The sequence below is a fragment of the Limulus polyphemus genome, unplaced genomic scaffold, assembly GCF_000517525.1.
Source record: "Limulus polyphemus unplaced genomic scaffold, Limulus_polyphemus-2.1.2 Scaffold504, whole genome shotgun sequence".
NCBI classification, from domain to species: domain Eukaryota; kingdom Metazoa; phylum Arthropoda; class Merostomata; order Xiphosura; family Limulidae; genus Limulus; species Limulus polyphemus.
In genome coordinates this window covers 302,517-327,847 of record NW_013666114.1, presented here as the reverse complement: position 1 = coordinate 327,847, position 25,331 = coordinate 302,517, and the positions used below count along the sequence as shown (strand labels likewise).

At 33.1% G+C, this 25,331-nt stretch overlaps 1 protein-coding gene across 2 annotated transcripts in view; it reads left to right on the top strand.

Moving 5' to 3' along the window:
* Nucleotides 1-25,331, top strand: part of LOC106458719 (transducin-like enhancer protein 4) — an 80,479-nt gene that overhangs the window by 18,006 nt on the left and 37,142 nt on the right. For both annotated transcript variants that reach the window (XM_022384988.1, XM_022384987.1), the window contains exons 5-6: nucleotides 17,959-18,021; nucleotides 22,533-22,562. In XM_022384988.1, the coding sequence (XP_022240696.1) occupies nucleotides 17,959-18,021; nucleotides 22,533-22,562 (93 nt within the window). The remainder of the gene's footprint in view (nucleotides 1-17,958; nucleotides 18,022-22,532; nucleotides 22,563-25,331) is intronic.

Below are 25,331 nucleotides of genomic sequence, written 5' to 3'. Positions count from 1 at the left end.
ACAAAGAATGATGGTCCTCGTATTTTTAGCTCACCGAACATGTTCCTTGACATATGAATTGTTTTGTTGTACAAAGAATGATGGTCCTCGTATTTTTAGCTCACCGAACATGTTCCTTGACATATGAATTGTTTTGTTGTACAAAGAATGCTGGTTCACGTATCTTTAGCTCACCGAACATGTTCCTGGACATGTGGATTATTTTTTTGTTTAAACACTGCTGGTCCACATATGTTTAGCTCTTCGATCATATTCTTTGTTGTACAAACAATGCTTCTACACGTGTTTTTAGCTCACGGAACATGTTCTTTGACATGAGCATTATTTGGTTTTTACAAACAATGCTGGTCCTTGTATCTTTAACTCAAGGAACATGTTCCTTGACATGTGAATTTTTTGTGTACAAAAATGCTGATCTACATATCCGTCGCCCGTCAATAATGATCCTTGATATGTGAATTGTTTGGTATGTCTAATCAATGCTGGTCCAAGTATAGTTAGCTCACGGAACATGTTCTTTCACATGTGAATTGTTTTGTTGTACAAACAATGCTGATCCACTTATCTTTAGCTCACTAAAAATGTTCCTTGGCATTTGAATTGTTGGGCATGCATAAACAAAGCTGGTCCACGTATCTTTAGCTCACTGAACATGTTCCTTGAAATGCGAATTGTTTTTTTGTACAAACAATGCTAGTCCACGTATATTTAACTCACGGAACATGTTCCTTGACATGTAAATATTTTTGTGAACAAACTATGCTGGTCCACATATCCGTCGCTAACCGAACATGATCCATGTGAATTCTTTGGTGTGTACAAACAATGCTGGTCAACATATTTTTAGCTCACCAAACATATTCCCTGACATTTGAAATATTTGGTATGTACAAACAATGCTGGTCTACGTATCTTAAGCTCACGGAACAGGTTCTTTTATTTGTGAATTGTTTTGTTGTACAAAAAATGCTGGTCCACGTATCTTTAGTTCACTGAAAATGTTGTTTGACATGTGCATTATTTGGTATATACAAACAATACTAATCCTTGTATTTTTAACTTACGGAACATGTTCCTTAACATAGGAATTGTTTTGTGTACAAATAATGCTAGTCCCCGTATTCTTCGCTTACCGAACATGATCCTTGGTATGTGAATTGTTTTGTTGTACAAACAATGCTGCTCCACGTATCTTTAGCTCACGGAACACGTTAAATCACATGTGACTTGTTTTGTTGTACAAACAATGCTGGTCCACGTATCTTTAGCTCACGGAACAGTTTACATCACATGTGAATTATTTTGTTGTACAAACAATGCTGGTGCACGTACTTTTAGCTCACGGAATAGGCTCGTTCATTTGTGAATTGTTTTGTTGTACAAATAATGCTGGTCCACGTATCTTTAGCTCACCAATGATGTTTCTTGACTTTTGAAATATTTGGTATGTACAAACATTGCTGGTCCACGTATCTTTAGCTCACTGAAAATGTTCATTGACATGTGAATTGTTATGTTGTACAAAAAAACCCTGTTCCGTAAGCTAACGATACATCGACCAGCATTGTTTGTACAACAAAACAATTCACATGTCAAGGAACATTTTCAGTGAGTTAATAAACGTGGACCAGCATTGTTTGTACATACCAAAGAATTCACATATCAAGGATCATGTTCGTTTAGCGACGGATATGTGGACCAGCATTGTTTGTACAACATCACAATTCATTTGTCAAGGAACATGTTCCGTGAGTTAAAAATACAAGGACCAGCATTGTTTGTATATAACAAATAATACATATGTCAAAGAACATGTTCTGTGAGCTAAATATACCTGAACAACCATTGTTTTTACATCAAAACAATTCCCATTTCAAAGAACATGTTCTGTGAGTTAAATATATGTGGACCAGCATTGTTTGTACATACCACATAATGCACATGTCGAAGAACATGTTCGGTAAACTTAAGATACGTGGACCAGCTTTTTTTGTACATGCCAAACAATTCAAATATCAAGGAACATGGTTAGTTAGTTAAAGATAATTGGACCAGCATTGATTGTATAGCAAAACAATTCATATGTCAAGGAACATCTTTGTTAAGCTGATGAAAAGTGGAACAGCTTTGTTTGTACAACAAAAGAATTCACATGTCAAGGAACATCTTATGTGAGCTACATATACATGGACCAGCATCGCTTGTACATACCAAATATTTCACATGTCAGTGAACATGTTTGGTGTGCTAAAGATACGTATACAATTATTGTTTGTACAACAAAACAAATCACATGTCAAGTAACATTTTCAGTGAGCTCCGGATACGTGGACCAGCATTGTTTATACATACGAAATATTTCACAAGTCAAGGAACATCATTGTTGAGCTAAAGATACGTAAACCAGCATTATTTGTACAACAAAACATTTCACAAATGAAGGAACCTGTTCCGTGAGCTAAAGATACGTGGACCAGCATTGTTTGTACACAAAACAATTCACATGTCAAGGAACATGTTCCGTAAGCTAAAGATACATGGACCAACATTGTTTGCACATACCAAATAATTCAAATGTCAAGGAACATGTTCCATGAGCTAAAGATATATGGACCAGCTTTCTTTGTACATTCCAAACAATTCAAATGTCAAGGAACATGATTAGTTAGCTAAACATAATTGGACCAGCATTGTTTGTACAGCAAAACAATTCACATGTCAAGGAACATCTTTGTTAAGCTGAAGATAAGTGGAGAAAAAGAACATGTTCCGTGATAATAAATATACGTGGAGCAGTATTGTTTGTAAAAAACAAACAATTCACATATCAAGGATCATGTACGGTTAGCGACCGATATGTGGACCGGCATTGTTTCTTCATAAAACAATTCACATTTCAAAGAACATGTTCTGTGAGTTAAATATATGTGGACCAGCATTGTTTGTACATACCAAATAATGCACATGTCAAAGAACATGTTCTATGAGCTAAATATACGTGGACTAGCATTGTTTGTACAACAAAACAATTCACATTTCAAGGAACATGGTTAGTTAGCTAAGGATAAGTGGAGCAGCTTTGTTTGTACAACAAAACAATTCACATATCAAGGAACATTTTTAGTGAACTAAGGATACGTGGACCAGCATTGTTTGTACAAAACAAACAATTCACATATCAAGGATCATGTTCGGTTACGAACCGATATGTGGACCAGCATTGTTTGTTCACAAAACAATTCACGTGTGAAAGAACATGTTTCTTGATCTAAACATTCGTGAAGCAATTTTTTTTGTACATATCAAATAATTCACATATCAAGGATCTTGTTCAGCGAACGAAGGATACGTGGACCAGCATTGTTTGTACACAAAACAATTCACATCTCAAGAAACATGTTCCGTGAGCTAAAGATACGTTTTGCAATATTGTTTGTAGAACAAAATAATTCACATGTCAAAGAACAGCATTGTTTGTACAACAAAACGATTCACATATCAAAGAACACGTACCGTGAACTTAATATACGTCTACCAGCATTGTTTGTACATACCAAATAATGCACATGTCAAGGTACATGTTCCATGAGCTAAAGATACGAGGACCAGCTTTGTTTGTGCATGCCAAACAATTCAAATGTCAAGGAACATTTTCGGTGAGCTAAAAATAAGTGGACCAGCATTGTTTGTACAACAAAACAATTCACATGTCTGCTAAACGTATCTTTAGCTCACAGAACATGTTCTTTAACATGTGAATTGCTATGTTGTAAAAACAATGCTGCTCCACGTATCCATTGTTCACCGAACATAATCCTTATGTGTGAATTGTTTGGTATGTACAAACAATGCTGGTCAACGTACATTTAGCTCAAGGAACATGTTCTTTCACATGTGAATTGTTTTGCTGTACAAACAATGCTGGTCCACGTATCTTTAGCTCACAGAACCGGTTACTTAACATGTGAATTGTTTTGTTGTACAAACAATGCTGCTAAACGTATTTTAAGCTCACGGAACATGTTCCTTGACATGTGAACTTTTTTGTTGTACAAACAGAAACAATTTACATGTTAACGAACATTTTGGTGAGCTAAAAATACGTGGACCAGCATTGTTTGTACAATAAAACAATTCACAAGTGAAGGAACCTGTTCCGTGAGCTAAAGATACATGGACCAGCATTGTTTATACATACCAAATATTTCACTTGTCAATGAACATGTTCCATGAGCTAAATATAGGTGGACCAGCATTGCTTGTACATACCAAACAATTCACATATCATGCAACATGTTCGTTGAGTGAAGGATACGTGGACCATCATTGTTTGTACACAAAACAATTCAAATGTCAAGGAATATTTTCCTTGAGCTAAAGACACGTGGACCAGCATTGTTTTACACACCAAACAATTCACATGTCAAGAATCATGTTCGGTGAACGAAGGATACGAGGACTAGCATTGTTTGTACACAAAACAATTCACATGTGAAGGAATAAGTTCCGTGAGCTAAAGATACGTTTTCCAGTATTGTTTGTACAACAAAACATTTCACTTGTCAAAGAACATGATTCGTAAGCTAAAGTCGATCGGCATTGTTTGTACAACAAAACAATTCACACGTCAAGGAACATTTTCAGTAAGTTAACGATACGTGAACTAGAAGTTGTACAAACAATGCTGGTCCACTTATCTTTTGCTCATGGAACATGTTCTTTGACATGTGAATTGTTTGGTATGTACAAACAATGCTGGTTACGGTATATTTAGCTCACGAAACATATTCCTTGACATGTGAATTGTTTTGTGTACAAACAATTCTAGTCCACGTATTCTTCACTCACCGTGGACCAGCATTGTTTGTACAACAAAACAATTCACATGTTAAGGAACATGTTCCTGGACCAGCTTTGTTTGTGCATGCCAAATAATTCAAATATCAAGGAACATTTTCAGTGAGCTAAAGATAAGTGGACCAGCATTGTTTGTACAGCAAAACAATTCACATGTCAAGGAACATCTTTGGTGAGCTAAATATACGTCGATCAGCATTGTTTTTACAATAAATCAATTCACATGTGAAAGAACATGTTCCGTGAGCTACATATACGTGGACCAGCATTGCTTGTACATACCAAATATTTCACATGTCAATGAACATGTTTGGTGAGCTAAAGATACGTATACAATTATTGTTTGTACAACAAAACGAATCACATGTCAAGACTCATTTTCAGTGAGCTAAAGACACGTGGACCAACATTGTTTGTACAACAAAACAAATCACATATGATGTAACCTATTCCGTGAGCTAAAGATTCGTGGACCAGCATTATTTGTACAACAAAACAATTCACATGTGATGTAACCTGTTCCGTGAGCTAAAGATACGTGGAGCAGCATTGTTTGTACAACAAAATAATCAAATTTCAAGGAACATGTTCGGTGAGCTAAATATACGTCGACCAGCATTGTTTGTACATACAAAACAATTCACATATAAAGGAACATGTTCGATGAGTGAAGATTAAGTGGACCAGAATTGTTTGTACACAAAACAATTCACATGTCAAGGAATATGTTCAGTGAGCAAAATATACGAATGGGTAATGAAGAAAAACTTTAATATAACAGCAAATGTACAACGTTTCGACAAGGTTTTGTCATCATCAGGTACAAGTTTTTCTTCATTACCCATTCAAACCGTCTCCAGCCATTATTAGTCTCAAAGTGGGTTCCTCGTCATCGAACATGTCAAGGAACATGTTCCAGGAGCTAAAAATACGTTTAGCAGCATTCTTTGTACATACCAAATATTTAACATGTCAAGGAACATCTTCGGTGAGCTAAATGTAAGTGGACCAGCATTGTCTGTACAACAAAAACAATTCACACGTGAAAGAACATGTTCTGTGAGCTAAAAATACGTTTAGCAGCATAGTTTGTTAAAAACAATTCACATGTCAAAGAACATGTACCGTGAGATAAATATACGTCGTCCAGCATTTTTTTGAACATACCAAATAATGCACATGTCAAAGAACATGTTCCATGAGCTAAATATACGTATCATGAACATTTAATAACGGATATCATGAACATTTAATAAAGAATTTCATGAATATTTAATAACGGATATCATGCTTTTTCATTAATACCAAACAAAATAATATAGAAAATCTGACCCTTTTTGAGTTACATAAATAGCAACAAAATAAAATTGGCTTTTTCCTATTTACTCTAACTGTAGAAAAAATCAATTCGAATAACATTTTAGAGCATAAGTTCTAAGTAAGTAATATATTCGGAGTGGTGTTACTAAGTAAGTAATATATGTGGAGTGATGGCCCTAAGTAAGTAATATATGTGGAGTTATTCAAATTCGATGACGAGGAACCCACTTTGAGACTAATAATGGCTGGAGACTGTTTCATGAACATTTAATAACGGATATCGTGAACATTTAATAACGGATATCATGAACATTTAATAACGGATATCATGAACATTTAATAACGGATATCATGAACATTTAATAACAGAATATCTGTTATTAAATGTTCATGATATCCGTTATTAAATATTCATGATATCCGTTATTAAATGTTCATGATATCCGTTATTAAATGTTCATGATATCTGTTATTAAATATTCACATACGTGATAAAATCCATGGTGGACAATTAAAAAAAAATATGAAAAATCTGTAATTTAGCGTGACTTTAGCATGAATGTTAAATCTATTGGTTTCCAATGCTTTGCTTGCTTTCGACGTTCAACAGTGTACTGATTAATTATTACTGTTATGAAAAAGATCTGTGTTTTTTCTTTTCGTCCTTGTTGGCTTGATATTGTTTAAATTCCGTGTGTAAGACATATAGATTAATTTTTCAACACTATTTTGTAACTAATATGATATTATTTTATACATATATTCAATGGTTCAGAAATATTTCCTTTAAATAAATTTTCGTAGCCCTCTATCTTAAATTAGTTGGTATGAAATAGTCAATGTTTATGTTATGTTACATAAAAGATTCTGAGCTATAAAACGTGCCACTTAAATTTTATTTTACAAATCACTTCTCCTATTAACGTTATAACTATATGGTTAATTCCATTGTTCTATGTTTCATACTACTAGTCATTAACATTCATTCTTTGCAATTGATTCTATTCTGTATGACATGTTGCATAAAATTCGATGAATAACGTTAAGCCTATATAAACAATCGTATATTTCTATACCCATCGTATTAGTTGTATTATATTTCTTAATTCCTTATTGTGTTTTTTTACCTGTTATTATATGTTTTTCCTGGAGCGCATAGCTCTACCCGCAGGGAACTGTGCTACGATTTTCTCAGATGTAACTGATTGTCCCTCCAGTGGCACAGCGGTATGTCTGCAGACTTAGAATGCTAGAAACTGGGTTTCGATGACCGTGGTGGGCAGAGCACAGATAGCCCATTGTGTAGCTTTGAGCTTAATTCCAAACAAACAAACAGTAAATGATTTAGCCACCAGTTCTATTACGGGGATTTTTGCTCAAGATATTTCCTCGTGAATATAATTTAAATATTATGTATTAAAAATCATGTTTTAGCTTCAAAGGAGTGTTTCTAATTAACTGTTAGAAGGCAGACGCTATTAGTTGCAGAACTCGGTTAAGTATGAACAACGAGAAACAAGCATAGAATATAGCCTTTGTTAGATTGGAAAAAAATATAGTTTGACGAATTGATTGTTGGCTTGAAGATTCTATGTATAAAATCAGGTATACATTGAATACACAATCACCATCAAATTAATCCTTGCATAAATCTAGCTGTACATTATACATATAATCATCAGAATATTCTGTGTGTAAATCTAGGTATAAATTATCCAAATTACCATCAAGATAATCCTTGCATACGTCTAGTTATGGATTATACACCTGATCATGAAGATAATACGTGTTCAATCTGGTATGCATGATTAGTATGATCGTCAAGATAATCCGTGTATGAATCTAGATATACATTATCCGCATAATAATCAAGATTATCCGTGTATAAATCTAGATATACATTATCCGCATGATAATAAAGATAATCCGTGTATAAAATCTAGATATACATTATCCGCATGATAATAAAGATAATCCGTGTATAAATCTAGATATACGTTATCCGCATGATAATAAAGATAATCCGTGTATAAATCTAGATATACATTATCCGCATGATTATAAACATAATCCGTGTATAAATCTAGATATACATTATCCGCATGAAAATCAGGATAATCCGTGTATAAATCTAGATATACATTATCCGCATGATTATAAACATAATCCGTTTATAAATCTAGGTACAGATTATCTACATTTGCATCAAGATCATCCAAAATGTAATTTGTTCAGTACTTTATTCTCTAAAAACAGTGTTATGAAATATAAGAAAACAAACAGAAAATTGATTCCCTTCATAATAAAATCACCTTCATTACTATGGCAGTAGATTCTCGTGGAACTTGGAATATACAGTTGGATTATTATAAAAGTTAATGCCAAATTCCAACTATAATTATACACGTACAAGCAATTAAAGAAGTCATGCTTTGAATTGTAAGCACAAGGACTAAATACTCCCAGTATAATCTGTAAGTTCTCAAACGTTTCTTACACTGTACAAGAAAAACAGGTTTCATTTGTTCAATAACATCACTTGATCTAAACCAATTGCTTATATAAATTGGTAAAAACCCGTGAACTATACCTACCATAATGCATGCTATAAATAAATAAAAACGTATAGTGAGTGACTTTGCATCCAGTATTGATCTTGGTACAACACTATTAATGTTGACTCGAACAAGTGCAAGTTCACTAATCAGCTATGTTTATCTAAATAATTACAAGAAAACACGTAACTCATATCCGTACTTTATTGTTATCCCCTTATATCTTTCAATGATTGGTCCTTTATTGTGTTTGGAGAGACAACCGCTGTGGATGAACGAATTAACTAGGGTTTGCTTTATTATCATTATACTGAACCGGTTCCTATTTAAAAACCTAGACATGTATATATATATATATATTACCTAAACATATGTTTTGCATAAGCAGTTTACGTATTTGTCCCAAATGTTTTGCTCAAAGACTATTAAAACTATATTATATACTTTCCTTAAAGATAATACTAACATGATGTAATATTTTGTAAATTTCATATTGAGTATGTGCTTAAACTCTTCGTCATTACGTAGTTTTATATATACTATATTTACCGTACTTCATCCGAGTTAACCTTCCGATGACTCAACGGTAAGTCTTAAGGCATATAATGCTAAAAATGGGTCTCGATACCCTCGATGGGCACAGCACACATAGCCTATTTTGTAGCTTTGTGCTTAACAAATAAACAAAAAAATAATCAGTACATAATTTGGACACATACGTACTCAAAACCTAATCCACAATTAATTTGAAAATAACCAAGCAATTTTATAGGATTTTATTAGAATTAAATTGGGAAAAATTGGGCAATTGGATAATATATGATCCAGAACTAGTTTCGAGATATCATACAAACTGTATAAAATTTAAATGAAGATTAAAGTTGAAAGCTGCACACTAGAATAAAACCTGATCCAGAATTAACTTGAAAGTTACTAAACTCTTGTGCATAACGTGATTAATATGAAGAAACTAGATAAGTTATCCAGTTTGACAATCGGGTAGAACTTCATCCAGCTTAGTAAGAACATCTGGATAGAAGCTGATCCAAGGTAAGTTATCCAGTTTGACAATCTGGTAGAACTTCATCCAGCTTAGTAAGAACATCTGGATAGAAGCTGATCCAAGGTAAGTTATCCAGTTTAACAATCGGGTAGAACTTCATCCAGCCTAGTAAGAACATCTGGATAGAAGCTGGTCCAAGGTAAGTTATCCAGTTTGACAATCTGGTAGAACTGCATCCAGCTTAGTAAGAACATCTGGATAGAAGCTGATCCAAGGTAAGTTATCCAGTTTGAAAATCTGGTAGAACTTCATCCAGCTTAGTAAAAACATCTGGATAGAAGCTGATCCAAGGTAAGTTATCCAGTTTGACAATCTGGTAGAACTTCATCCAGCTTAGTAAGAACATCTGGATAGAAGCTGGTCCAAGGTAAGTTATCCAGTTTGATAATCTGGTAGAACTTCATCCAGCTTAGTAAGAACATCTGGGTAGAAGCTGATCCAAGGTAAGTTATCCAGTTTGACAATCGGGTAGAACTTCATCCAGCTTAGTAAGAACATCTGGATAGAAGCTGATCCAAGATAAACTTATTAATTTGGAATACATCGTATCTTGTTAGATCTTAGTTACTTCAAAATTGCAATAGTTACTAGTTAAAAGCGATTTAATCTTTAAAAGTTCTGATACGACTTCAACGAGTAATGAAAAACTTTATTATAACTGTACGACGTTTCGACAAGATTTTGTTATCCTCTTGTTGAAACGTCGTACAGTTATTAAGTTTTTTATTACTTGTCAAGCTGTCTCAAAACTTTTATATTTTTAATAATTGATTCCTTGTTATCAAGATTTAATCATTGTTTTCTCTGCATTGTTGAAATGAAATAGTGATATTTTTATCTTATCTTGAAAGAAGATCACAGTGAAAATTTAGTGAAAGGCAATTAACTGACAAACATAATTACCAGCAACTTAGATGTTGTATTAGCTGACAGCGCAATATGTAATAATTATATATATATATATATATATATACATACATAGATACTATTCTAAACAGAAAAGTATAGAGGAGACTTTGACTATGAACCTAACCGTGTATGGTTAGAACAGTCATTAACTGTATTGTCACAGACAAGCAGGTGTAGTAATAGAAGTATTAAGTATAACTGTATTCGTACATATGTATACGTACGTTGAATTTGTTACGCGCATACCGATCATTATGTGTACAGTTACGTACGGCGAAGTGAACGAGTGATTACAATTGTATACATATGTACAACTAAACGTAAAAAGCTCTACGTTTAATTCATCCTGAAAGAAAACCTATCTTTCTTGGCTTTAACTCTAATTTAATATTTAACAGTCCATTCTATTGTACAAAGTATTTGTACACCTACGTTACAATATAGCAGTCTTTGTTCATCTCTGTAAATGTCAAAGCTTTATTTTTTAGCTTGTATTCTAACTTTCCATGTGTCGCTATCATCACCTGGCAGTTGTGACACTCAGGAGCTCTTTTTCAAGTTCAATTCACGTTTATAACAATTGCAGGTAGATCACGGCGTGGGAAGAATTGATTCTAAAGAATTTGTTTTTTGCTGAATCAGGAACCCTGACCATTTTCACTCACTTTAGTTAGTCTAACAAACTGTAATCCATAAAGCTAGTTTTGGAAATATACTTAGATCATTAAATGCTACGATACAGTTTCTTCAACGATTTCTTTTATTACATGTTTACATATTTTCTGTACTTAATCCAATGGAAAGTTATAGAAATCTCTTAGTTCACTCGTATTTGAAGCTTGACTAGAAACGAAGATCCATTGATTTAGTTTTATGCTTCTTGTTCTAGACATTAAAAGTTTAGTTTAGTTTTAGTGTTAGTTCATCACGGTCTTCACTGAGATATAAAGTTTTTCTGAAATACGATATACAAAGTGTAATTCTCCTCTTGTGCCCAAAAACGTTCACTCAGCATAAATTAGGTTATACATTTCTGGAAGACACCCAAATAGTAAACCCATATGTAGGGACTTGCAATAACTACATATAAGAAAATAATTATATTTGAAAAAAAAAATACACCAACGAAGAAAACATTTACCCTGATAAGGAATGCATAACATCATAAAGAAAGACCAACACAACAAAAAGAGAATTACATTAACAAGAAAAAGACATACCGGTAAGACTGGACACATAACATTATAGAAGAAACCACTTACGTCGACAAACGAAGGACATACGTTAATAAACAAGACCGAAGGTACATCATATATACTATGAATTTATCTAAATATAGAACAAAAAAGGTACGTCATTAAAAAGAGAGTTACATTAACAAAAAATAAGTTACATAATTCAGAAAAACAAGCTTTACTCCAAACGTTTCGACAAGAAGGAATAAAGAAAGTGAGATCAAAAGGAATTGAATCAACACACGGAGAAGCCGTTTTTGCACTCTGTACACCAAAAGAGAAGGAAGCTGTACCGGCTACCATAAGAAACGGTAAATCAACACTGTGGAAATGAACTACACCACAAGGAAAAAGTGAGCTACGCAAACAAAGATAGGAGTTAAATCAACATCGAACTTGTAGATAAACCATCAGTAAGAGCTTACACCAATATGGGGTAGAAAGTTCAACTTACAAAATAAGAGAGAGAGTTTCGCCAAGTGACAAGAACAAAATATGGCAATGTGAAGAAAGTCTTCACGATAAAGGACACAGAAGTAAATATAAACACAGCTATATATTAACATAACGATAGCAACTTAAGCCAACAGGGTGCGTCATCTTTAAATCAACATGCAGATAATTACATTAGTTTGAATGAACTCGTACTTAGAAATAAAACGTGATTAAGCGTGCAGTTGGAGTGCACGTGACTGTTATCACCTCACTCTTGAGTATGGTGTAGGTCGGTACACGTTTCCAGTAAGAAAGTGCTCTTAGGTCAAATATATACAATTTTGCTTTTTTCTTTAACATAGAAATCCCTTCATTGTTTTGTTTCACTTAAAACCCCCAATACATTTCGTTAATTTTAAATAGCAGTTCCTGTTTATTATTTTTGTCCACACCATCGTTTAAAATAAATTTTATTTGGCCTAAAAATCTTTTTATACAGGTTATTTCAACTAAAAAAAACACACCGTTTTTTTAAGTTTCATCTAAAAACACTTTAATACGTTTAATTTAATTTAAAACAATGTTTGACTCGTTTCATCCAAAGAAACAAAATTATATCACACATATCATTTAATCTAAAATACCGTTTGACACTTTTCGTCTAAAAACATTTAATACATTTAATTTAATTTAAAACAATGTTTGACTCGTTTCATCCAAAGAAACAAAATTATATCACACATATCATTTAATCTAAAATACCGTTTGACACTTTTCGTCTAAAAACATTTAATACATTTAATTTAATTTAAAACAATGTTTGACTCGTTTCATCCAAAGAAACAAAATTATATCACACATATCATTTAATCTAAAATACCGTTTGACACTTTTCGTCTAAAAACATTTAATACGTTTAATTTCATCTAAAAATAGTCCATGTGTTCATTTTAACTGAAAAAACCGTCCATAAAATTATTCTAAAATCACTTGATGAATTCCGTTTAATCTAAAACATAAAACACAATTTCGCTCATTCCAACTAAACACAACTTTTCACATGTTCAATTCCATTTAAACAACCGTTTGAGGTTTTAATATAAAATCCCTTTCACTCATTTTATTTCGCTTAAAACAACAACTAATATATTTCTTTCATATAAAATCCCATTTCCCCAATTTACGTGATTTTTAACATCGTTTCACAGATTTAATTTTACTTAAAACACCGTTTCTCTCACTTAATTTATTTAATCCACGTTTCGCTTCATCCAGAACACAAGTTAACGCAATTACTTAGCTTGAAGATTCAGTCCACACATTTGAATCCGCGTTTCGATACCCGTGGTGGGCCGAGCACAGATAGCTCATTGTGTAGCTTTGTGCTTAATTACAAACAAACAAATACCTAGCACATAATATTTTTTGCGACTGACCTGCTTATCAGAAACATTTATACAGTTTATCACTTGGAATGTATTATAATTATAATGTTTCCATAATTACAAGAACAGTTACCTATTGGTATTATCAGGATTATGAAGTACTGATTAATTATGCTCAAACTAAACAACACATACGCTAATTCTCCATTAAACTAATTTATATCATTATTATTTGTATGAGTCATTTACATATTCAAGCAAAATGAAGTGCTCTACGTCACTTTGGAAAAAGTATATGTTAAAGTGACTGCAGCCTTGCCTATGGAAATTGGCTAATTTTATTATTCTCAAGATCAACTAACGCTAATATAATTTTCTATTTATCAAGAAGAAACAGGTTGAACACAGAACCTGATAGAATAATATTTTTTTCTATTTCTTGGTGCTTCCATTTTTTACTATAAATTCAGCTGTTTCTTTTTATGCAATGTTGTTGACTTGTATAAAGATTAATTTCATGCACTAAACTTTATGTTTACGTTATATATACTAGCGAAAGTACCCGGCTTCGCTCGGGGTTGTAGATGATAATGTGAGTTTGTATATTCGTCAAACCTCTTTAATCAATGGAGACTTTAAGCTAAGAAACAAACAAATATATATATTTAATTTTGTAGTTTATACATTTCATTTTATACTTTCAGTTCATAGAATAAAAGGAATATTAGGTTAAATCATTGTTGGAACGCAACGTTACCAAAACGCACTGGCTTTTCTACATATTAAAAGTTGTTATATAAGGATCCATTTCTTTTTCTATGTGTTTTTTTCACTAGCTTGCCTCATAAAAAGATTTGCACACGCACTTGGATAAGTAATAATACCCAGGTGCACACCCTCAGAGTACACTTAATATGGGTGCAAAATTTCAGGTTTTTAGATTCTTTCGTCTTGGAGCTATGTCAATCACAGATACACAAACACGCACGAGCGCAGGCACACACGAGCGTCTGTCTGGATGTCGGTGATTTCTATTCGTAATATAAGAAACCCCATTTTTCCTATGTTGTTTTTCGCTAGCTTGCCTCATCAAAAAGATGCGCACGTGCATGAGCGCACGCACGCGGATAAGATAAATAATACTCAGGTGCACATCCACAGGGTACACTTAGTATGAGTGCAAAATTTCAGGTTCCTAGGTTCTTTCCTCTTGGAGCTATGGCGATAACACATACACATACACGCACGCGCACACGTGCGTATCTGTCTGTCTGTGATTTCTATTTATAATATAAGGAACCACTTATTTTCTATTTTGGTTTTCGCTAGCTTCAATAAAAAGGTGCGCATGCGCGCTCGCCCGTGGATAAGACAAGTAATAATACCTCAGAGTCCACCAGGGTGTAAAATTTCAGTTTTCTAGGTTCTTTGCTCTTGGAGCTATGGTAGTCACATTTTCTTTTCTATATGTCTTTTTTTGCTTGCTTACCTCACAAAAAGATGCACTCGAGCACGCGCGCACGTACGTGTATAGGTATTAACACCCAGGTGCATTCCCTCAGGGTCCACTTAGTATGTGTGCAAAATTTCAGGTTTCTAGGTTCTTTTCTCCTGGAGTTATGGCGGTCACACACACAGACCCACAGACACGCCCTTTTATTATTATAGATATATTTATGGTCTAGCAGTCTTTCAATGCTCTCTATCCATACGACGATAAAAAAGGAACTTATTTCAAAACAGAGTGGGCTTTTTTTTTCTACATATATATATTTTATTTGTTCCTTTAACCTTCCGAGATACTTCTGTACTACACATCTTACATCTTTATTATCGTGTTTGTGTATAGGGGGAGGAAGAAGAACATGAGTTTTGGAACCAGATTACTAATACAGACAGAGAAAGTAGTCTATGCTAAACGCCGAGAGCTAAAGCCGCGAAGTTCTGAACACGTTGAACTACACGTACTTCTATGCTGATTGAAAAACAGTATGACTATCGATTGATCGTACTCCAGAGAGGGAATTCAAGGATTCACTCTGCTTTTTCTGTCAAGTCTGATTTCTTCTGTTTAATGGGACAAACATTGTTTAGATAAGACACATCGTGCCTCTAATCTTCCAACAGAGAACAATACGTGTCTTTGTAAGAGTAAGCTCTAGATTAGTGAGAGCTCTTCTTGAAACTAGAAATCGGAAATAGTGTTGTATTTTTATGTTATCATACGAGTGTGTTCTAATTTAAGTACTTATGCATTAATTTTCATCTATCAGCTATGACGACATTTTATTTATTTTTTAAAGCAAAATCTAGTTTTAGCGATTCAAATTTTCTTCCCAGAGAAAAAAAAGAAACATTGATGCTCAAGTGGAAACTTAATACTATGAAGTAAAGTTCAAAAGTGCTCTTGAATTAATAAATTACGAAAACCTTATCCTCAAGAACCAACCCTTGCGCGAAATCAGCCATTCTGTGGGTGTCATTTTATATTGATAATCGAAGACGAGCAAGTACCTAACGTATTTCACGGTTCTTATATTTTAATCTTGCAAATAACTGTATAAACTATTCAATCTATTTTTATGTAAAATATAGATGACTGTTTTCCAAGATTATAATACTATTTTTACATGTCTGTAATTGTAAATTCGTAATAAACTAGTTAATACGAACGTAGAAAACCAACTTCCGCGATCAAGTGGCAGTTTAATGGTTACTTCACTGGCTTTAGAGTTTAAAATTATTTAATCCTGTAAAACGCAGTAAATGTTTATATCAGTCTAATGCCAAGTTACCGCATTTATGTTCGGTGTTTACAAAAAGGTGTGTCTTTTTCTTTGGTGTATTAAAACTGGTGTTTATTTCAAACCTTATTTCTTTGTACTGGTTAGTTTAAGTCAATGCATTCAGTGTTTATAATTGATCCAAGTGTTTTCTGTAATTTGATTTGGTTCTTTGGTCACAAAAGTGGAAGTGAGTGACGTCATTACAGAATGGCTCCATAAGACTCACCGCTGGAGCAAGTGCTTGTTGTAGTGAAGGTCACTTGATATATTAATAAGTCCGTGAATCGTTATAATCTTCTAATTACATGAATGATTACCATAGCAATCTTTTGTAGACAAGCTAAAAGTTTCGTAATGAAGCATTTTCCACTCTTCCCAGCAAAAGTCATATGAAGACTTGATTTATCATATGTTTTATAGAACATATGGAACCTTCATGTACCACTGGCCAGTTCACCACGTAGCCTAGTAACTTCTTATGTCAGAAGAGCTCGATATGTTTCCTTGTCTTCCCTTTCGTGTCTGGAATTCAATTACGTGGGAAGGAAAAGGACCATGATGAAGTTAAGCTTCCCAAGAAGCTTAGGCCTAGAATCTTCACAAACAAAAACTTTTATCGGAATTGAAATGAACGGAAAAACACTATCCTGCTCCTAAATGTGGAAACTCGGTTAATGGAAGAAGTCGAGTTTTGCTTCTGAACCATATGTAAAGTCACTTAAATCAAAAGTTTTATAGTAGTTGAACTTTCACTTTTTCATGGTAGCTACCTTTTTGGACTGATATTATTTCAAATTTGGAGAAGAAAAAAGAGGTTTTATTTATATTAATAAAAAAAAAACGTTTTCAGAATGTATACCCTAGTAATGCATTCCTACTTAAAAGCTTTCATGATTCAATCTTAGTTTCAACACGTTTTTAGAAACCGTTCTTAACATTGAATGTTTTTATGAGTGAACCTGCCACAAGTTTTGAGGTAGACGGCGTAGAAAAATTTTCTTGTAATTAAATCGTCATTAGGTAAATAATACCATTACTTACAATAGAACCGCGATTTAGTTTAAAATGTGTGGTTCTAGCTTCTATCCACGTTTGGTGTATATTTCTGTAGCATTCAATAGTGAAAATGTGATACATGGAAAATAACTGAATAGGTAGAAGTTACTAACCTATGAAAAGTCATTTTTGAAGTCTCTTTGTTTCTTCATATCTGTTAATCTTCAGGTGTCTTTTGTTTCGCTTGTTTGGTCGCAAAGCTATACAACAAGCTCTCAGCACTCTGCCCACCACGGGGAATCGAACCCCGAAACTTAGCGTTGTAAGTCCATAAACTTGACCGTTGACCCACTGGGAGAAGCTTGAGAAGTGAAAGCTATATACCAAGAGTTTATTCTTGTTTTAATTTCTTTCCAGATGGAGATTGCTAAAAGACTTAATGCTATAATAGCTCAGATTCTACCGTTTTTGTCCCAAGAGGTAAGTTTGTGCAGTGTCCTTATGTGTTTTACAATTTTAAGGACAATTATAACAGCATTAACTTGATTTATTGACAGAATGGTTTTAATGATTCGAATATTTTTTAAAGATAGTATGAACTAAATTTAAATAAATTATTAAAACGGTTGGAATAGATAGTTGGAATACTCTTAAATCATTTTGAATATATTTTTTATAATAGGACGGTCTTAAGAAGAGGATATGAATTTACTGGTTTAGAAATGTTCTCAAAAATCAAGTTCATATATATTACTGTGATAATGTTAATAGCTAAGTATTACAATAGTGTTGGGATGAGTATATTCTTGAGGTACTCTTCATGTTTAAATATGAATAAATTGTTAGTTGAGTAAATAGTTGGGATGATCCTAATACAGAAGTTTAAAGATGGTGTTAGGGTGATCAGCTTGAATAGTTGGCTTAGACAAATTTAGATACTCAACTTTAAATTTAAAGTTAAGATGGTCCTAATATTTAAATACAAAAATATTGCTGCTATGGTTTAAATATATTTTGGTTAAATATTCAAGTTTATGTACTTTTATTAAACATTTCAAAATTAACACTAATATACATGAGATTATTTTATCTTTTCATTAAATTTCCATTAATTATATTCTTATAAAACTAGAGTATGATGTATTCTATGTAAAAAAGTAAGTTCATTGATTATCGACAACATCAAATTATCGGTATTAAAGGACATTCCCTGATATTCATACGTCTGGATTTAAAGATAGTAATTACAGTCACCGCATGTACACATATTTGTAAAGTATCCACGAATTCATTCAGTTCAATAGACTGTCCATCCTCCCTTTATGGATAATTTACTAATATGCATAACATTAGTATTATGCATCATTTAAAATGTATTTTCTTATAGGCAATCTAAAATTTTGATATCTTACTGGTAGGTATCTTATTATTAAAAATACTATCTAAAGCTAGGAATATGTATTAAGATTTGTTAGTGAAAAATAAAAGAATTTACAATTTCAAGATAAGCGAAAAAGCTAGTTTTTATTTTTATTTTCAAACGGGCCTAAGAGTATTCTCACAAATAATTAAATCATACTCTTTCTCAGCTTCATTAAGAGTGCTAAAATTGTCTTTTCCTATGGCGATGTTACACCACTTAATCTGTAAAACTGAGCAATGCTAGAAGTATTTTACAAGTGATATTGGAGCGTTTGTTCTTCTACACAGCGCTAATCATATGTTAAAAACTGAGTTGAATGTACTAATATAGTGACATATTACGAAAGGTGTCAGCCGAGCTGTGGGGTCGCGAGTTACATGTTTAGCGTCCATATACTTCGTTTACAAAGAATTCTTGAACATTCGATTTTGAAATGCCACCTTCGAGAAACCTTACGTCAGGATGTGTATGTCACGGTCCTTTCCGTAAAAAAAGATTCGTAAAAACAGATTGACAAATGATGTAAAGCCAAACGATACAACATTGCAGGGAAGTAGTGGAAGGTGTGTGGAAAGTTTATCATGATTAACCTCGCTGTTCTTCTCAGAAGCCATTTAGATGGAAATTATAGTGTCGGACAATATTTAGTGCAATCATGGTCCTGAGACTGAAAGTGATAAAATGATAAATTAAGATGAACGTACTACCTAGAATACTTCGATAATATAGATAGTCATTTCAAATTAACATCGTTGATTGCCAGAAAAAGTCATTTTGATTTTGTCTAAACTCAGTTGTAAATCTTATATTCGCATATTTGCCATTTATAACTTTGAACAATTCATTAACTTGTTCTTGTAACTAAAAAATGGCAAATGTGTCTTTATTATTCTGTCTTTAATAAAGTGATTTCAAAACAAATATACAGTTTTATAAGCATTTGAATGGGAGCTTAAACAAAATTACTTATAAAGCTCTAATATTTGTCTCTATTCTTACATTATCAACCTATTTATAAACTAATCCATTATCATTAAATATAAAATGAAATTTTGTTACTGAAAAAGAGATCAACTTATAAAAAATCATTTACCACACCAGAAGCAAAAAAAAAACAAAAAAAAAACGCTTACTCAGTGCATAAGTCAGTGATTTCGTAGAAAGTAATTTGGGAATAAAGAGATTTCACATCAAACCTAGCAGTGTTCTTACATCAAACCTAGCAGTGTTCTTACATCAAACCTAGCAGAGTTCTTACGTCAAAGCTAGCAGAGTTCTTACGTCAAACCTAGTAGTGTTCTTACATCAAACCTAGCAGTGTTTTTACACCAAACTTAGTAATGTCCTTACCTCAAACTTAGTAGTGTTCTTACATCAAAGCTAGCCGTGTTCTTACATCAAACCTAGCAGTGTTCTTACATCAAACCTAGTAGTGTTTGACATCAAACCTAGCAGTGTTCTTAGATCAAACTTAGTAGTGTTCTTACATCAAAGTTAGTAGTGTTCTTACATCAAACCTAGCAATGTTCTCACATCAAACCTATTAGTGCTCTTACACCAAACTTAGTAATGTACTTACCTCAAACTTAGTAGTGTTCTGACATCAAACCTAGTAGTGTTCTTACATCAAAGTCAGCAGTGTTCTTACATCAAAGTCAGCAGTGTTCTTACACCAAACCTAGTAGTGTTTCACATCAAACCTAGCAGTGTTCTTAGATCAAACTTAGTAGTGTTCTTACATCAAAGTTAGTAGTGTTCTCACATCAAACCTAGTAGTGCTCTTATATCAAACCTAGTAGTGCTCTCACATCTCTCGTTCTGTATTGCAACATGTTTTGTTGTAATTCTTAAAAATTTGGCCATTTATATAAATAGTATCTTTCTTATAATCAGATATAGTACCCATCTTAGAAACAGACATAGAATACATCTTAAAAACAGAACTCTCACTTACCTTAGAAACAGAAATCAACGTTATTTGTGTATATGTAATGTATTGTCTGTGTTTTGTGCTTCCAATTTACAGCATCAGCAACAAGTAACAGCAGCAGTCGATAAAGCTAAACAAGTTACCATAACAGAGTTGAACGCTATTATAGGTGTAAGTAATCTTATATTAAACCGAAGCTTGGCAATAAGATGCTTCTGTGTACAGTTGAACGTGAATTATAGGTGTAGTAATCTTATAGTAAACCGAAGCTTGGCAATAAGATGCTTCTGTGTACAGTTGAACGTGAATTATAGGTGTAGTAATCTTATAGTAAACCGAAGCTTGGCAATAAGATGCTTTTGTGTACAGTTGAACGTGAATTATAGGTATAGGTAATCTTATATTAAACCAAAGCTTGGCAATAAGATGCTGCTGAGTACAGTTGAACGTGAATTATAGGTGTAAGTAATCTCATATTAAACTGAAGCTTGGCAATAAGATGCTTCTGTGTACAGTTGAACGTGAATTATAGGTGTAAGTAATCTCATATTAAACCGAAGCTTGGCAATAAGATGCTGCTGTGTACAGTTGAACGTGAATTATAGGTGTAAGTAATCTCATATTAAACCGAAGCTTGGCAATAAGATGCTGCTGTGTACAGTTGAACGTTATTATAGGTGTAAGTAATCTCATATTAAACCGAAGCTTGGCAATAAGATGCTTCTGTGTACAGTTGAACGTGAATTATAGATGTAAGTAATCTCATATTAAACCAAAGCTTGACAATAAGATGCTGCTGTGTACAGTTGAACGCTATTATAGGTGTAAGTAATCTCATATTAAACCGAAGCTTGGCAATAAGATGGTTCTGTATACAGTTGAAGATGAATTATTGGTGTAAGTAATCTTATATTAAACCAAAGCTTGGCAATAAGATGCTTCTGTGTACAGTTGAACGTGAAGTTTACTCACTTTTCTTACCATTTGACTTCATACGTCCTTATCTAGAATTCTAAGTAGGTTTAATTGAATATATCATAGGATATATACAGGGTATCCGAAAAGTCTAGAACCATAGGCACTTCAATGAATTTTACAGAATGTGTTCCACACGCTGTCATTGTAATTCGAAACAAGTTTGGATTAACTGCAGGTTTAACTCGACCTTCTCATGTTTTGACAGCGCCATCATCAGGCACATATCTGAAATTAAGAAAAGCTGCACATCATCTACGGGTCCAAAATTTTCGGACACTCTGTATAAAGAAATATCATAGTAAGCATAATACTCAATAGTTGAAAAAACATAACGTGTTTAATATTTCATTATTTTAAATTTAAAAATTACGAATATTTAACCAAGATATAACGTGTTTTTTAAAAATTTTGTGTAAAACCGTAAATATTAAAAAAAGCAGTACCGTCAACCAGAATTTCGAAACAGTTTTTGACTGAAAACAAACTACCTATTGTATATAAAGAATATATTAGAATATCCTACTGTCACATCTTCGTCTTTTCTTCTTTATTTCTGTTTTACTAGCTTTTGTAGACTTGAACGTTTCTGTTTCTTCCTCTTATGTCTACGTTATTAAGTTATAAATAATTTCTTACTGGTGTTTTCTTTTTCTCTTCAAGCACCAACACTCCAGTATCGCCCATCTAATGGTTCGTATATCTGTATTTAGCTTTTTTTTTACTTTGTCCCAAGTTCCATTCTATTGCATCTAAACAAACGACATCCCCACATGAACTTTACCTTCTTAAATCGAGAATTTTCCTAACAACGGCAGGTTCTAATGAAACTGTTTTTGAGCAACAGGGATTATTTTGTTTCTATGTGATCACGTATTGGCTGTTTGTATAGCTTCTACGAAGTTGAATTTGGTATTTTAACAAAATATTTAAAAAATCAGAGAACCCTTGTAAGTTATTCTATATTTTCCTTAATTATTTCTAATTATTAAAAAGATAAAAGATAAAAAGATGTTTTTGTGAACATTTAGAACGTTTTTTTTAAGTTATCCTTGTTAAATACACCAGCCTTTGAAATTAGGAACCCTTCCTTTTCACTCAACCCTTTTGTTAATTTTGTAAAATTACATCTGTAGTAATATTTTGGAAATAAAAATAAAAACGTGTGAATCATTCTTAATAGAGATATCCAGACATAATTGTTACTGTTTTATAAGAGTGTATGTTATTTTGAAGAAGAAAATACATGAAGCTCTAAATGTATTTTCATCATTTCTAATGTATTTCTATATAATGTTTAGATAGATAGAAAAGCATGACAAAATATCTGTGAATTTCCATGTTTCATGTTTAAAATACACTTGTGTATTAGATATTTGGATTTGCAGTGCCCTTCGTCATGACATATGTCACATGCAATATTTAACATAGGTATAAGTGCAAGCTTTATGGTCGAGAAAAGTGTTTCATAACACTGACGAACAATTCACCACGAGAACTGTACGTTTACTCACAATCCAATTTTTCACACTCCAACATCCTTCACTGATGCACAATGTTACGGATTACTGCATTGCTGCCTTGAATAATTCTAATATTCGTCGTCAGAGGGGCAAAGAGGACCATCTGATTGAACAGACATTAAACTTTATCTACAGACTTCCGTACGCACATAAAACAACAGTAAAGTTATAACTGAATATCCCAATCTACAGTTTCAAGCACTTATTGATTTACAAAGGACAGTCTGTAGATATAGATCCACAAGTTCAGTCCTCTAGTTATTCAGAAGAAGCATCTTTATGTATATACTCATAACATGTTTACGCCAGAAATACCTCTCTTCTTAGATGTATCCTACTGTATGCATATCCGTCCCTCTATACGTATACAACTATACCTCTGTGAACACCAATCCAACAACTTCTTTACAGATAGCCTTATGTTCATAGCTATCTATAAAACACTTCCATCTGCACGTACTTCGTTCCAATTTATGTATGGGCATTAATCTGTAAGCAAAAATATCTATCTGTATGAATAGAAATTTGTCTGAACAACCAAACATCCATTTTATTCTACAGACATTTATCTACGGATACATAACTTAGAGTGAAAGTAGCCAGAGATGTGTAATGGTGTGTGGAATGTTACATTCCTCTATAGATACAGAACTTGGTCATAACGTTACCGGAGAAGGTGAATGGTTTGGGAAACATTCTCGTGACAGTGGTCGAAGCTTTTGACTTCACTAAAAGTGCAAATGATATTCAGAATCTACTTAAACGTTGTAACGGATTCGATTATATCCATCATACACTACTCTTTCAAGACGATAGTTCAATAACTTGCTGCCCACCTATAACCCAACAATGGTCCGAAGAGAATCTCGTTGACCTAAGTCGTCATTTTGACTAACAGATTCACTAGATCTGCGTCTTATTGAATATTTGTGTGTTAATTTTGAAGGTTGTATTTGCCAGTGTAATCCTCTACCGATATCTAAATAAGAAAATACTCCTAACCAAGTCCAAAATATTATCGTGGCGAAAAAATAGTCCAAACTGATATTAGACGGAAGTCCTAATAAAGCACTTAGTCAGTAATTACAAGTATTTATTTTTATTTAATTAAATAAGATTACCAGAATATTTTATTTAATTCTTGCGAAAGAAATTTCTTTTTGTGGTATTTTAATTTTTATTTGCTATTTATAATCTATTTTAATTTTTTCACTTAGTTTCTTCCTTATACAAATATATATATATCCTAACTGTTTTATTTAATTCTATAACTTATATTTTAAAGTTTTGTGTCATAACTCCTTTTCTTCCTAATTTATTTGTTTTATTCACATAAATTTTCTTCGATTCCTTTTTATGTCACTCTACTTGCCCTCCAGTGGGCTTACAACGCTAGCAACCGTATTTAGATACCAGTGGTTGGAAGAGTACAGATAGCCCATTGTGTAGGTTTGTGCTTAACTACAAACAAACAAACACTGCAACTTCAAACTACACCACATTTCATCATAACACAACATGAACACTTTACTATTTTCAGAGGGAGCCACTATATCACTATTATGACTTGAAGCCTAGGCCTTTAGCTGCTATATTCCTATTTTGTATTGGATGAAAGTGACCAAGGTACTTTGTTTCTTCAATTATATTTAACAATTTTGGTAATCTTATGTACCTTTTATGTACTTACCACTGTATGTACAGACATCTAAAGGTATGCAAAGAGATCATCATTATCTACAGACAACCAATCTGTGTTTTCCACCATCCATTTTAATGAGCAGAAATCTTTCTTATATAGGAAAGCTAATCCCACCCAAGAACTTTTAACATTAGAATGTATGGCAAGCACGTGGACTTCTCACTATTAGTATTATTCCCCCACCCCTCAAGTGCTAGACTTAAAAATTAGAAGCACTTTACACACTGTCACGTGTTA